This window comes from Panicum virgatum, chromosome 7N, assembly GCF_016808335.1.
Source record: "Panicum virgatum strain AP13 chromosome 7N, P.virgatum_v5, whole genome shotgun sequence".
In the NCBI taxonomy this organism is placed as follows: Eukaryota; Viridiplantae; Streptophyta; class Magnoliopsida; order Poales; family Poaceae; genus Panicum; species Panicum virgatum.
Window position 1 is genome coordinate 32005074 of NC_053151.1, and position 14774 is coordinate 32019847.

The 14774-nt window shown below is 45.0% G+C and overlaps 1 protein-coding gene and 1 pseudogene across 2 annotated transcripts; one reads left to right on the plus strand and one right to left on the minus strand.

The window, feature by feature from the left end:
- The first annotated feature begins 2735 nt into the window (after positions 1-2735).
- On the plus strand, positions 2736-8305 carry LOC120681158 (annotated as a pseudogene).
- A 439-nt stretch (positions 8306-8744) lies between these two features.
- Positions 8745-13436, minus strand: LOC120681553 (probable protein phosphatase 2C 40). 2 transcript variants are annotated; one of them, XM_039963072.1, is made up of 9 exons: positions 12786-13436; positions 12493-12664; positions 12055-12205; positions 11905-11968; positions 11218-11325; positions 10686-10811; positions 10345-10592; positions 9446-9648; positions 8745-9139 (listed from the first exon to the last, which is right to left on the minus strand). In XM_039963072.1, the coding sequence occupies exons 1-9, from the start codon at positions 13074-13076 to the stop codon at positions 9099-9101; spliced, it is 1404 nt and encodes a 467-aa protein (XP_039819006.1). In that variant the 5' UTR covers positions 13077-13436; the 3' UTR covers positions 8745-9098. The 2 variants fall into 2 exon arrangements, with proteins under 2 accessions (XP_039819006.1, XP_039819007.1); XM_039963073.1 differs by having other exon boundaries at positions 8745-9361; positions 12786-13433.
- Positions 13437-14774: the final 1338 nt, after the last annotated feature.

Below are 14774 nucleotides of genomic sequence, written 5' to 3' on the forward strand. Positions count from 1 at the left end.
GCGCCAGACCTCCGAAACCTCTGCAACGCTGAGATCCTGCTCGGGATAGCGGGCAATCAGGTTTTTGGGGAGCGTCTTGGCGCGACTGCTCGCTCCCTCATCGACTACTTCGTCTACTTCCCGGTGGCCGAACGAACGTCTACATCCTCGACTTCCTGGTGGACGAACGCCTAAGTCCTCTACTTTCTGGTGGCCGTACCTATGTTCTCAAGTGAACATCAAGATCGTCTCGACTACTTTCCGACGGCCATCTGCACTGCATCGACTAAGTTCGGCTACATCGAACCGCCCTGACTGACACAATGTCCAGTCATGGGAACGGCACACCCAGTGCTAGAGTCCCGCCTTGGGATACATTCTAAACTTATTCTGATTTATTAATTTGTTAATGTTTAGTAGTGAGAATAACATAAACACAAGCACATATTTTGTTCACACAATATCACTCATTTATGCCATAAAATTGCTAATAATATTTGAAATTAAAATATACCGAAAATTGGCTAGTTATCTAACAGGTTAATCGCTAGTGTGTTGTCCTCCTCTTCCTCCTTCCTTTTTTTAGACTTGTCCTTAAATAAATCCGATTTTCTTTACGTCCACATGTGCCTCACAGTACTCGCTCATTGATCCTCACTGTGTCACCGTGTCCCCTATCAGTTGACCAATTGGTACCGAAACGGAGAGACCTTCAAATGTCTATAGCCGAGCGCTCAAGCCCCGTGCCCGATCTGCTCCTGCCGCCGGCCGAGATGCGACCCTAGCTGCCGGCGGATCGAGGTCCTGTGCAGTCGCTATAGCGACTGCAACTTAAGCGGTCGCCGGAGCAGAGGGAGGTCACTGTTCACTACTGTGTAGCACTGTAGCATCATTGTTCGCTAGGTACTGTTTACTACTGTATCATCACTGTAGCAATAAATCTGGTCCGCCCGCTGAGAAAATGGATGGCTCAGTTCGCGGTAGCGACTGCACGCGATCTCCGTCGGCTGCGGGCATGCTGCCATGGCTCGGGCTCTGGTCCACTCTTATAAAAAAAAAATACAGTACATGGCTGTTGTAAACTGTACGCAGGATGAGCATGATCTCGGTGGCAGGACGTGGTCCCATGTACACTGTCCAATTTAAGCAGCTTGGCAGATCAGCAAAGAGGCACGAAGACCATTTCGTCGTCTTATCCTAGCTAGTAATGTCCCGTCCATATTGTCAAACCTTGTGCAGAAGCCGGACGGTGGAGTAGAGATCTTGGACTGGTGGGCGGTGGCAGAAAGAGCTGGCACTTTTGCCAAAGACGGTGCTTGGAACATTTGGACGTAAAGGAACCGATGAGTTTTTGAACGGATGAGTGATCGTCAGGAAGATGGCATGTGGAGGGCCAGAGTTATCTTAGTTTCATGATTAGTCTTTTTTTTGAGCTTCAGTAAACTCCTTTTTGTGTAATATTAATTCTATAAGACTCTAGGTTTGCTTCTACTCTCTTGATATAGCAGTGTTCCTGCAAGCTTTTCAAAAAAAGAAAACATCGAGAGGCTCGAATTGGAACAGTCTCTCAAGTTAGAGAGATAGAGGAAGGGATAGCCATGGCCGTGTTTAGTTCCAACGCAAAAAAAATTTGTAATGGAATCTTACTAATTTGAAGTACTAAATGAAGTCTATTTACAAAATTTTTTGCACAGATGGCTTGTAAATCGCGAGATGAATCTAATGATGCTAATAAATCCATAATTAGTGGATAGTTACTGTAGCATCACTGTTGCAAATCATGGATTGAGTAGGTTCATTAGATTCGTCTCGTAATTTACAGCCCATCCATACAAAAAAAATTGTAAATAGACTTTATTTATTACTCCATGCATGTGTCAAAATATTCGATGTGATGTTTTTTTGGTTTACGGGGTTTACGGGTAAAGTTGGCCCATGGCACCTTTACTGAATTCGTACTGCCCTGCCCAGCCTGCTGGCATGTCGCCGTATTTTTTTACATTGTGCACATGTAAAAGGCCGCCTTGCCTGAGAATCAAAGATGCCCTCTTCGAGACTTCAGCAACCTTGCTAGATGCTAAATCGTGAGAACTGAAAGGGCGGCAAGATACATTCTAATAGAGAAATGGGCTTTAATTTCGTGAAGACCTTTATGATTATTCCACAAGGGAGCGGTCTAATGTGTTGTGACCGTTCGCTACTACCGTACAAAGAGGGATATTTTCGGGTGATTCGAACTCTCCGTTCGGCTGGCTGGCTGGAGCTGCCGCCGCTGGCTGGGCGCGTTTTGCATGGGAACGGCACGGCTCGATGGATCGTCCGCCGGTGACCCATCCCCTCACGTTTGCTCCAGCCAGCGGCAGCTCCTCCAGCCATGTGATAGGCCTAGAAGCAAGTGGACCACGCACGCGCGCATGTGACCCTGAGTATTTGTAGACAAAGCTATGTTCAGTACTATGCTGCACGTACACTAGAGTAAAACAAAAATTTCCTTAGAGCTGATCCAGTTTTCAAATTTTGCCAATTAAAATGCACTAGTTTTTTCTCTAAATAGAAAAATATGATTTTGCCCCCTGCTGCCACCTGGTACTTACGAGCTGGGGCTGCTTGGCGAACAGTGTTGCAGCCCAGCTCAGCCAGCCATAAATGCCCAGCCGAACAGCCAGACACATAGTAACGACAACTTCTTGGGTTGTTGCAACGTGATCGTCCATGATTCACAACCAAGCAAAGCGGCCCGGCCCCGCCCGCGCACTGTTCGTCCCTTGCCCACCCAGCCGCGCTCCAACGAGCCACCACTCGCTCCTCGCCGTCGCCGTCGGGACGGGGCCCATGAACTCCAGGCCGAAAAGCGACGGCGCTGTCTCGGTCTCCGACTCTCCGTGCACTCTGCTTCAAATACCCTTCTTCCCCGGCACCGATAGTCTTGTGCTGGCACTCCCTGTCCCTGCTACCATGGCGACCTCTTCGACGGTGACCTCGCTCCTCGGCGCTTCCTGCCGCGCCCGGACCCTGCTCGCGCTCCCCTCCACGTCCGCTAGTCCGCGGCGCGGTCCTGGCCGCGCGAGGCTCGTCGCCGCGGCGGCCACGCCGGCGCCGGAGCCCAAGGCGCGCGTCCTGGTTGCCGGCGGCGGCATCGGCGGGCTAGCGTTCGCGCTCGCCGCCAAGCGGAGGGGGTTCGACGTGCTGGTGCTGGAGCGGGATGTGAGCGCCGTCCGCGGGGAAGGGAGGTACCGCGGCCCGATCCAGCTGCAGAGCAACGCGCTCGCAGCGCTCGAGGCCATCGACGCCGCCGCGGCCGAGGAGGTCATGGACGCCGGCTGCGTCACGGGGGACCGCATCAACGGCTTCGTCGACGGCGTCTCCGGCTCCTGGTAAGGGACTAAGAAGGCAGGGCTGTTCCGGCGCGACAGCAAACTTTTTGTACACTGCTTACCGCCAAGGAGGCTTCGTTTTTTTCTTAAAAAAATCTGACCTTTTGTGCCTCGTTTCTGTGGAAAGCTTTGACAACGGCTTATTGGCGGGTACGCAGAATCGGTCATTTGGTCGGTAGCGTCAACTGCTACCAGTATGCTAACGTACTCTAACATGTAACCTTAGATTCAAACATGTCAATATTTGACTAACATTTAATTATATTTGGAAATATTTTCGTACGAAATTGATTTTATGGCCGTGAATTGGTATACTGCAATCAACAGCAAATAAATTGTAGGGCATTACTTGCATTGGTGGCCCGAACTTACATAAACCTCATGTCCCTACATCTGGTCAGGTCCATACATCTAATATTGTTGGTTACGAATCACAGATAAAATACAAACCTACGAGAGCTTACTCTTAATGAAAGTACGGTCGAGAAAAAATGAATATCTACGAATTGGGTTGACAATTTCTTGAGAGTGATAAAGTTATTATGGATGTATCGCTAAGAATGAAACGTCATTTGACCAAAACTGCAATTAAACTCGACCGGGTAGGGTATGAATCGTATGATAGTCTCAACCATTTTTTATTTTTTTAAGAGGAAGTAACCGATTTCCCGGTTGAGAAAACCTCCCAAACCTAGCTGAACCACAGACCTAACATGTGCCGTTGGAGTTCTTCGAGCCAGCTTGTTTAGCATCGTTTGGTGACCAAAACTACAATTACGAGACTCACAACGAGTGGATTATATTCTACAACGAGGAAACTCACCACATTCGTGCTTATTCGGCCATATTTGTTTGTATCTCCATTCGTCGTTATTCTACAACGTGATTATCTCCACTTCTCCCTTTGGTCAGAAACAAGCACATAAAAGTCCTGATTTGCCTGAGCTAGTTTCCCTTCACTTGATAGGTGAGGAAGAAACTATTCGGGCATTCGGAAGCCACTTATTCAGGTTATACATGCTACACTGGAGTTGCAGACTTTGTGCCTCCTGATATTGACACAGTTGGGTATGTTGCATGGGATGATTAATGCTATTTTTAGAGATTTTGAACTTTTATTGGGGATATAATAATGCATTCCAATTCTTTTTTTTCTCTCTGTTTTAGGTTTCGATTATTACTTGGTCGCAAACAATACTTCGGCTTTTCAGATGTTGGTGCCAGTAAAGTGCAATGGTATGCTTTTCACAAAGAAGAGGCTGGTGGGACTGACCCTGAAAATGGTGAGTGTTTACAGCTAAGCTTCCATGCTTTATTAGTGAAATTAACACTTTCACGTCGTAAGTTGTGACGAAAATGAGGACAATGTTTTTGATATGTACACCCAACATGCCATACATTAACTGCAGGCAAAAAGAAAAGATTGCTAGAGATATTCGGCGGCTGGTGCGACATTGTCGTAGATCTGATCAATGCAACTGAAGAGGACGCCATTCTTCGCAGAGATATATATGACCGTCCACCAATTATGAATTGGGGGAGAGGTCGTGTGACCTTGCTTGGTGATTCTGTCCACGCTATGCAGCCAAATCTTGGTCAAGCTGGCTGCATGGCTATTGAGGTTTGCTATTTCATTAGTTTCCCATGGCTATGGAATCACTATCATCACGGTGGATATGTTGTGGTGTTGAGATCTGGTACTTACCACAATAGCATTGTCTTCGCAGGATGGTTACCAGCTGGCTGTAGAGCTTGAGAGTGCTTGGCAGGAGAGCGTCAAGTCTGGAGCTCCTATGGACATAGTTTCCTCCCTGAAGCGGTAATTACTTTGAAATGTTGTACTCCCACCGAACCACTATGTAAGATGTTTTAGCTTAGCTCAAAAATAAAAACTTCTTTGATTTTTTCCAAATTTGTAAAAATATTTTCACATCCACGGTATCAAATAAATACACCTCCAAGATACTCCCTCCGTTCGGAAATGATCTACATATTTTGACTAGAGAAAGTCATTCGAAGTAAAGTTTGACTTATTAATCACTCTTAGAATATAATGTCAATTACGAATAACTCAATGTCATCTCAAAACCTCTTTGAATACATATGTATTGACATAAATTTTATAAACTAATTATACATATAATTTAACTAATTATTAGTCAAAGTTTATAAAGTTTGACTTTCTCTAGTCAAAATATGTAGATCATTTCCGAACGGAGGGAGTATATTTTATGGTGGATTTAATGAAACTCATTTAATTTTGTACACATTGCTGCATTTTTTAATACACTTGGTTAAATTGGAGAAGTTTGACTTAGGACGAAATTATAATGTCTTATATTTTAGAATGGAGGAACATGTTAGCTGCATTTATATAGTCTTGCTTTCAGCGTCCACTGGTTTATATTTCAACCTTTCAACTGAATTCAACTCCAAAGCTATTATTGTGTTGTATGCATTTGAGGTGTGCCTTTGTTTGTCCTTGTAAATTCATAAAGTTTGATCACCTTCTCTATCGATATTCAATACAGACCATGCAATTAACCTAGTGCATGATTAAAAAAAATACTACTATTCAGTAAGTTGACTGGCAGGCATAATTAATGTTTGCATATTGGATCTGCAGTTACGAGAAGGAGAGAAGGCTGCGTGTTGCTATTATACATGGATTGGCAAGAATGGCAGCAATCATGGCTACCGTTTATATACCACATTCGGGTGTTGGTCTGGAACCTTTAGCGGTATGTCATAAACATAACGGTTTTATATGGCTCAATACATAGAGTTGATTTTGTCGGCGATCCAAATTAAAATTAGTTTTTAAGTATGCTATCGACAATTTTATTCGATTTATGAGACAAGGTTCTGAATTGCCTCATTATAACCCTGTAAGAGCATCACTGAAGAACTGACACTGAAATAATTTGAACTGCATAACTAAATTAATTTTATCTTTATGATGTTATTTTCACCTGTAGTTATTGACCAAGAGCAGCAGACTCCTCATTAAGTATGGAATGGATATGATGCTGAGTTGGGTGCTTACTGGTAACAGGTACATAAAAACTTCTAATTGACAAAAAATTGTTCTCATTTTAGGTCACCGTTCGTCTGAATAGGATTTTAACATGTCTCGACAGCATGTAAAGGTTACACGGTGGCTAGCAAAGTCGTTTAATCAACTGTTTATCCTATTTAAAAGGACTGTTTATACCGAATAAATATCTAGGCCAAACAAATACCTAAACAATATGTAATCGACTGTTTAACGTTAGGATAATATTGTTTCACCGAAGTAAGTTTTCCGTTGGTTTTAGATGTCCCGTTCTAAAAACAAACAAACAAACACAAGCCCAACTCTCTCTCTCTCTCTCTCTCGTTGTTTTTATATGTCCCGTTCTAAAAACAAACAAACAAACAAAACTCTCTCTCTATCTCTCTCATTGTGTAATTGAATCTTTTCATGGTGTACAGCTCAAAGCTAGAAGGAAGACCTTTAAGATGCCTACTTTCTGACAAGGTATATTTCTATATGAACTATAAAATATGGTCAGTTGGTCGCATCATGAAAATTTTACTGAAACTTAGCATCATGTTGAAGGCAAATGACAAGCTTTATCAATGGTTGGAGGATGACGATGCAATGGAAGAAGCTATGGGTGGAGAGTGTGATCTTCACTTCTTCTCTAATTACATTTTAGTTAAGCAAAATGTTTGATTTATTCCTTGATGTCAGCACCTTTAAAAATATTCATAGAAAAATACTATTCGCAGATGGTACCTCTTCCCCACAAGCCGAGGAAAAAGCAGTTGCTTGCAACCAGTTCGTTTATTCAGGGACGAACAGTGGTCACTCTCTGTTGGGTAGGTCTAAATAGCAAAATCATTTTTCTGCTAATTGCACTCAATTTAGGCTTTCTGGAATAAAAATAGCTGCATTTTCTTCTGCAGGAGCCAGTCAGATCCCAGTGAGTCTGGTTCTTCCCTATCATTGTCCTTGCCACAGGTTCGTTAAGCCAAATGATGACAGGGTTTTTAACCAACTTCTCGTGCGTTGCATTGCATAATTGTATAAGGCTTTGGCCAATAAGCTGTCAGTGCCAGCCTTTAGTTTATGAACTTCCTTGCAGATTTCAGAAAGACATGCTACCATCACGTGCAAGAATAAGGCTTTCTATGTGACTGATCTTGGAAGCGAACATGGCACCTGGATTACTGAGTAAGTCCTGAAAATTGCATGGTTTTATGACTTTGCTCTAGGATTTCAGTAACAAGATTTTACTCAATCACGTTCATTTGAGTATCCAGCAATGCAGGTAGACTTGACCGCATGCCACCAAACTTCCCAGTTCGTTTCCGCCCTTCTGATCTCATTCAGTTCGGTTACGATAAGAAGGTAGCTCAACTTCGCTCCCTCTTACCACTTTCTGTTTTTTTTCCTTCACATTTTTGGTTCGTCCCCCTTGTGTGGCCAATTATTCAGCTGATCAAATTTATATCATTGAGGCTTGAATTGTTGCGAAACCATTTCTTCCAAGTCCTGATCGAATTCACAAACGTACAGGTCATGTTCCGGGTGAAGGTTTTGAACACACACCCCATATGAATACGCAAGAAGAGGGCAGCAGCAGCCGCAGCCGCAGCAAGTCCTTCAGGCAGCATGAGTGGAGACAGCATCCAGTAAACACGACACTACATCGGGGAAAACCAGATGTGATTTTGCATCCATCCATATGCCAAACAGGTAAAATACTAGCACATAACGGATTGAAATCTCAGTTCTACAAGAAGAGCTGAGCTGTACAGTACGGATAGGCAATTCAGCTGTTGCCGGATTGTGCACATTGTGTACCATCAAAGGAAAACATTGAACACCAAGAAGGCATATTGTAATTACAGAACGAACACAGTAACAATGTGGTCATGTAATATACGGATACTTTAGTACTTTAGCCTTGAGTTAAAACTCAAAACACTGGGATTTCTTTCAAATAATGCGCACAATCCTATAATAATATTCCAGAAAATCCTACAAAATGCAACATTCCAAAGCGCGGCGACCATTGCCGTGCATCACGGACCACGGCGGCCACTGCGCGCACCAAGATTCCAGGTGGATGTCACGCTCCCTCTAGTCGGTCTTGGCTGCCATGGCGGAGGGCTCCGCTTGCCCCCTTAAACGCCGTCAAGATAGCATCAAAGGAGACACCAGCCACTACGCCTATCATCAGCCACACAATTGTACACCAGTAAGCACGCGACACTGCATTAAGGAAAACGAAATTCTAGTGACATTCCCTACATCTGGTCAAGCCACACAAACCACAGAATCCTTATCAAAACAGTTGTAGGTCATCAAGGGAAACAAGAGGGACAAAAAGAGGGACAAGATAGACAACCATGAACAATTCTTCTTCACTCGAGGTTCAAGTGCAGCATTTCAGTACAGCATGGCATGCCAGCGCAGTATTTACAATGCTTACACGTAAAAGAAATCATCAGGTCTACACCGGTCTTCTCGGATGTAGTAATTACAGTGTTGAATCATGATGATTATAGGGCATCATACATTCTACATGAGAACGGGCTACATTGTTGTTGACCTTCAATTTAGGTCTCCCAGTTGAATTACAGGGTCTCAATGCCTAATCCTAGTCGAGAATTACAAAACCGCAGCTATTTGTCACTCACACCTCTATACCATGAATAATTTACATGACTATTGGCCATCGTCAACATTGTTTGCTAATCTCTTCGCATCACGCCTGTCTGCCACTGCCAGAGCCCTGATATCAAGAGTCGATCAGATTTGCTTCTACAATCCAGTACTGTATAACTTCTTCAATATATATAGGCTAGACACAGTGCCTCCCAACATCTGTTGTTACAGGGATAATGCTGATTGCAACAAAAGCATTAGCCCTGGTGCACACCACTAGTTGGTTGCATCAAGATGACTCCTGGCCTTGGGTACTATTCACTTGACCCGCTATTTCTTGATGAGGAATCTGTGAATGTAATATTAATGATTTGATTGCTAATACTGCTGGATTTGATAAAAGGTATGAAATATAACTTGGACAAATATATACCTCGTGAGTGACGCTTCCCCTCCATTGCCTCTTTCTTTTCCTGGCAACTGTGACAAAGGAAAGGGCCATCCCAGGGACGCAGCTTGCCGGGCTTTGACAAACCCTCATGTATGGATATCCCCTGACCAGATTCCAAGTCAATTTGGCAAATTGCGCATGCAAAGAGTTTGAACATATTCCGGACTGGATATTCAGAATTAAGCCTGCATTCACCAGATACCAAATGTTAGACGTGCCATCATGATCTAAAAATTGGGATGCTTCTGGGGCACCAACTCCACATGATGTTTTGAGAAAACAATCTTGTTTTCACTTATTTCATCATCTCATGGCCTTCTCACATCATAAAATCGCCATAATTAAAAGTTGCTCCTTGATGACTTTGAGAAATTTATAAATTAATATAAATGCAAATGAAAACACTACAGCAATCAGTTAAAGATATGTCATAGATTGAGAAATGTATGGGGAACGACATGCTTGAAGTAACATAGCAGCACATACTCAAATAACAACAAGTATAGCACCTAGAGTCCCAAATTATAACACTATTAACTTCCCTGTTATATACTTGACAAAAGCATTTGTTATGCTCTGTCAGGAACTAAATTTTTGTAGTCACGGCATGTCATCGACCATTTAAAAAAAACATAGTTTGTACTCCAGCACAAACAATTTCTGCATCCAGGAGAGGTCCTTTTCAGTTGCACATGACAAGGTGCTCCATGAAAAGGTAAATACTTCCAGCTCAAATGGAATCAAGCAAGTAGCAGGAAACAACATACTTCTTTGCTAGCTACAAGCACCTTAGCAGTTGTGAAATGGTGCTCCATAAATGATAGTCAATTTATTTGCCAACTGTTATGCATCCATCATCAAGATGAGGTAAGGCTACAAACCTCCTTGAAAGGGATGGACATCCGTCCTCGAAGACTTCCTCCACCAAGTCTGGCTCAGGATAATTATCCTTATCAGCAACAGATAATGAGGCAGACAATGTTTTCCTCAAAAAGAAACTTTTGAGAAGGCCAAGGCCTTTTCCTGGTGTTTTTGGAGATTCTATATTGGATTTTGGTTTCTCTGGTGGTATTATATCAATGACAATGCAAGTTGTATCGTCTCTCAATCCTTTTGATGCCACTGCTTCCTGGAAAGTGGAAACAATGGATAGTTAGGAATAGTACCGCAGAGGATTTCAGGACATGTGTTATGATGGTCAAGTAGGGTATTAGTACTGTACTTTGACAATTTGATCAGCTGCAGCCTCGGGAGAAAGACCTCGTGCGCAACTAAAAGCCATTTCGGCAGTTAAAGCATCCCAAACACCGTCACTTGCAATAATAAGGCGGCCTCCAGAATTAGACAACTGCAGCAAGGATTATGAGACTATAATTTTTCGGAATGTGATCAAACTAAAATGAGTTAAAAGGTACTCAGAGAAAACCACATAATAATCCTGTCATAAAGAAAACATAGTTACAAGCCTACAGCAATGGACTAATTTTGGAACTAATGAAGTAAGAATGAAAACCGGCAGTCACTTCATAGATACTGCAAGATATCGAACTTGACAAAATGATCTAACATCTGAATGTAACCAGGTAAATATACAGAATAGAGTACGGTTTGACCTCAAACATTAACCAATTTACAAGGACAATCACATAGCAACAAGAGTACAGGTGATGAAATAATAAGAATATCAAAACAGTAGATCATTTTGTATATCTGCAAAACTTTGGAATTTGGTATTCTCCAGAAATGGTGTGTACCTTCATCTGCCTCACATAAGGAACAGGAATTATAAATTCGCCTACGTCCTGATCACCAATTGATCTTGACAGGCACAGACCACCTGGCCAACATCTAAGGGGACCAATCTGGATGGAGGAAATAAGGAATCATGGATCAAGAGAAAGGTGTAAATCAGATCTACAAACCAAAAGATGCCACCGTAAAAGAAAACATATGGAAGCTATCTAATAAATGTGGCTACTAAAATGTCCAAGACAGTACTCACACGCAGGTTGACTTATCAGTCACATAAATTCAAAAATAATAATAAAATAATAGAATGGATACTAGGTGCAGAAACAGAGATTTGCTTGTCAATTTAAGAGCTGCATCATTTTAGTCAAACAACAAAAACAAAAGCTGCATCCCGCTACCATCTAGCATGACTTGAAGCACCACTTACCCAATGAAAACACTAAATGTTGAATAACTCGATATACGCCATATTAACCACTACAGACATCAAACTTCCCAAGGCTGTTTTCCGGGGAAAAAAAAGCACCGCCTCAAAAACTTCAACAAAAAAATTTTGAATATTGTACCAAAAACTGAACAACAACAAAAAAACATGCCGGCTGTTTTTCAATAAAGACAACTCTTTGCCTACCAACTGCAAAAATTAGATGGGAAAATTTTGAGTGGCCACAAAAGGCAAAAGAACAAACCTCGGCACCACCGACGACATTTAGCCTTCCAACTTCGCCTCCGCATTCTGTTACACGTCCAACCCTGCAAATCAAAAACTAACCACTGAGAGGAGCCAAACGTATAGACAACAGAGGCCGACGCCAGGCTCAGTGAGAAAGCAATCTTACTCCTCTACACTGGCATCAAAACGATGGTCAGCCGACAAATAGTAGATGGATCCCTCAGCTTCAAGGACACAACGCGAATCGCCCACAGAAGCAACAGTCACAACAGAGCCGTCAATTATGACGAGCGTCACGGTTGTCCCTGAGGAATGAGCTGAAATGAAAGATACCACGTTAGTTGACAAGCAAGGCTCGGCTCTTGTACTGGTTAGTACGGCGTGCCACCAGACCATGCACACGGTCAATTCGAATGAAGCACCTAACTGCCGCCTGGCCATAGAGACGCCAGTTTTTTTTTTAACAGGACGCCAGATAGATGTGTTGGTACTCTACTGAACTGGTACGGTGAAGGAGTACTTGCTATGTAGTAGTTGCTCGGGAGGGCACCAAGCAATCAGTCAGTTGAGTTCCATTTCCATGCATGGAAGGAATTTGGGTCACCTTTAGTCTGGAAGTCCTTGTCGGTCTTGACGAAGCCCGCGACGAGCGCCCTCGGGAGCGCGGCGAGCCACTCGTCCCGGCTCAGATCGGCGGGGACGCAGCCGAGCACGTTGCCGAGGAGGTGCTCCTTGGCGTACACCGCGGCGGCGCTGCCGTTGTGCCCGTCGAACAGCTGAGGAGAGGCGAACCGGACAGCAGAGCAGCGAACCGTCTCAGAACCCGAAGCAAGCGGAGTAGCATTGGGGGGAAATCGGTCGAGAGCGAGAGAGGGGACGAGGGGGCGGAGCGCTTACGGCGAAGGCGGAGAAGGAGGTGGACGGCGCGCCGGGGCGGCGCTCGCAGGCGGGCTTGAGCAGCGCGAGGTCCTCGCCCTTCTTGGCGCGCCCGGCCTGCCCCGCCGCGACGGTGGGCCGCTCGGCCCCGCCCGCCGCGGCGCGCTCCGCCGACGCCTCCCGCCGCAGCAGGTCCCCGAGCGCCACGCTCCCGGCCCGCGGCGTCGCCGACATCCCGCTCCTGTCCCACCCCACCCCGGCCGCGTCACGGTCCGCCGGCGTCAGATCCCGGCCGCGGGCGCCGCGCAGCATATCGCCACCCCCGCCGCGCTGGCGCCTAGCTAGCGCGCTGTGGCCTGGCCTGGCCTGGTCGGGGAGCACGAGCACGAGCGCGCACCCGCCTTTCCGGCCTCCGCCCGCTGCCTGCCGCGCTCGCCTTTTTGGGGGGTGGGGTGGTGGGCGGGGTTTGGCTGGCCGGGGACCCCGCACTGCCCCGCTCGGCGCCTTGCTTTGCCTGCTCGCTCTGCGCTGCGGGATGAGGGAGGGAGGGGCTATGGAGAGGGAGAGCGGGCGAGCGACCCGTCACATGGGGCGCGCGGTACAGGACGCGCAAATCCAGCCCGCTCCCACGCGCGCCGGCCTCGCACTCTCGGGTGAAACGAAATCCCCGCAAAGCGGCCGCGGCGCACTGATGACCCGGGCGGGGCGCGTGCGGTTTAACGCCCGGGGCGCGGCAGTTGGGGTGGGTCAAGGACTCAAGGGTGGGCGGTGAGCACGGCCGAGGCGCCGAGCGGGTGCGCGCACTGGGCTGCCGGCCACTGGGAGCGCGGTCGTGACGACTGGTGCGTCTCGGTCCTCGCCGGGGAGCCGTCCGGGGTCTTGGGCAAGCGACCTGCAGCTGCTGCACACCAGCACCAGTATGAATGAATTTTCTGCTCCCTTTGCATGTGGACCGTGGCTGCGGAGGCGTTACTGTCCCAAAAGGCAGGATCTGATGTGCATTTATTAGGCTCTCGTTTAGTTTCCTCCAAAATTCCAAAACTTTACAAGATTCAACGTCACATCGATTCTTTGAACGCATGCATGAAATATTAAATATAGCTAAACAAAATAATTAATTTTATAATTTGTCTATAATTTGTGAGACAAATTTTTTGAGTCTAGTTAATTTATTGCGGGACAATAATTACCAATACAAATGAAAGTACTACAGTATTTTACGGATTCACTTTTATACATCTAAACAAGCGCTAGATTCTCGGAAGCATTTCCAGATTTCCTTTTTTCCAAACTGAAGCATTCCCTTTATGCCCGGGGCTTGCATCGCGACTCACGAGAATCTTCAAAGGGACTAGGGTCGGATCTGGTTCGTCGGGTTGGTAGCCCATGATCACATCTACCCCCAACTATAGCCAAAGTCTAGATATCTCCTAAACTATTATTTGATTCATTTTACTCGTCAAACTATGTCCTACGGTTCAAATTATCCCTAATACAATTCATCTTTTCTTTTATTTCTCCATATACAAGTGGAGTTTTAAGTTAAAATTTAACAAACTGATAGAGCACATCACAACACATGTTAGAAAAAATACATCATATTTTTTATTATTATTTTGATAGGTTATAATATTAAATAATAAATTAATTATTGGAGTTCAAAAATATGAAAAAATAACGATGAAATCTTATAATAATTTTTTAATATGTATCGTGATGTCCACTAAAAAAAGACACTTAGTGCAGAGAGCTCCGCACTGTGCGGAGTCTTGCGGAGTCTAGGGAAGGATGTCAATGGCAAGCCTTACCCTCGCCTGTGCAATGCGAGGTGAGCGTGACTCGAACCCGGAATCTTCCGGTCACAGGTGGTAAGACTCTACCGCTGCACTAGGCCGCTCTTCCTTGTGATGTCCACTACTCCTTGTAAAATTTGAAATTAAAATTCAACAGGAAAAAAAGATAAATTGTATTACGAGGGTAAAATGAACTAAATGGTACAGTTTAAGGAGT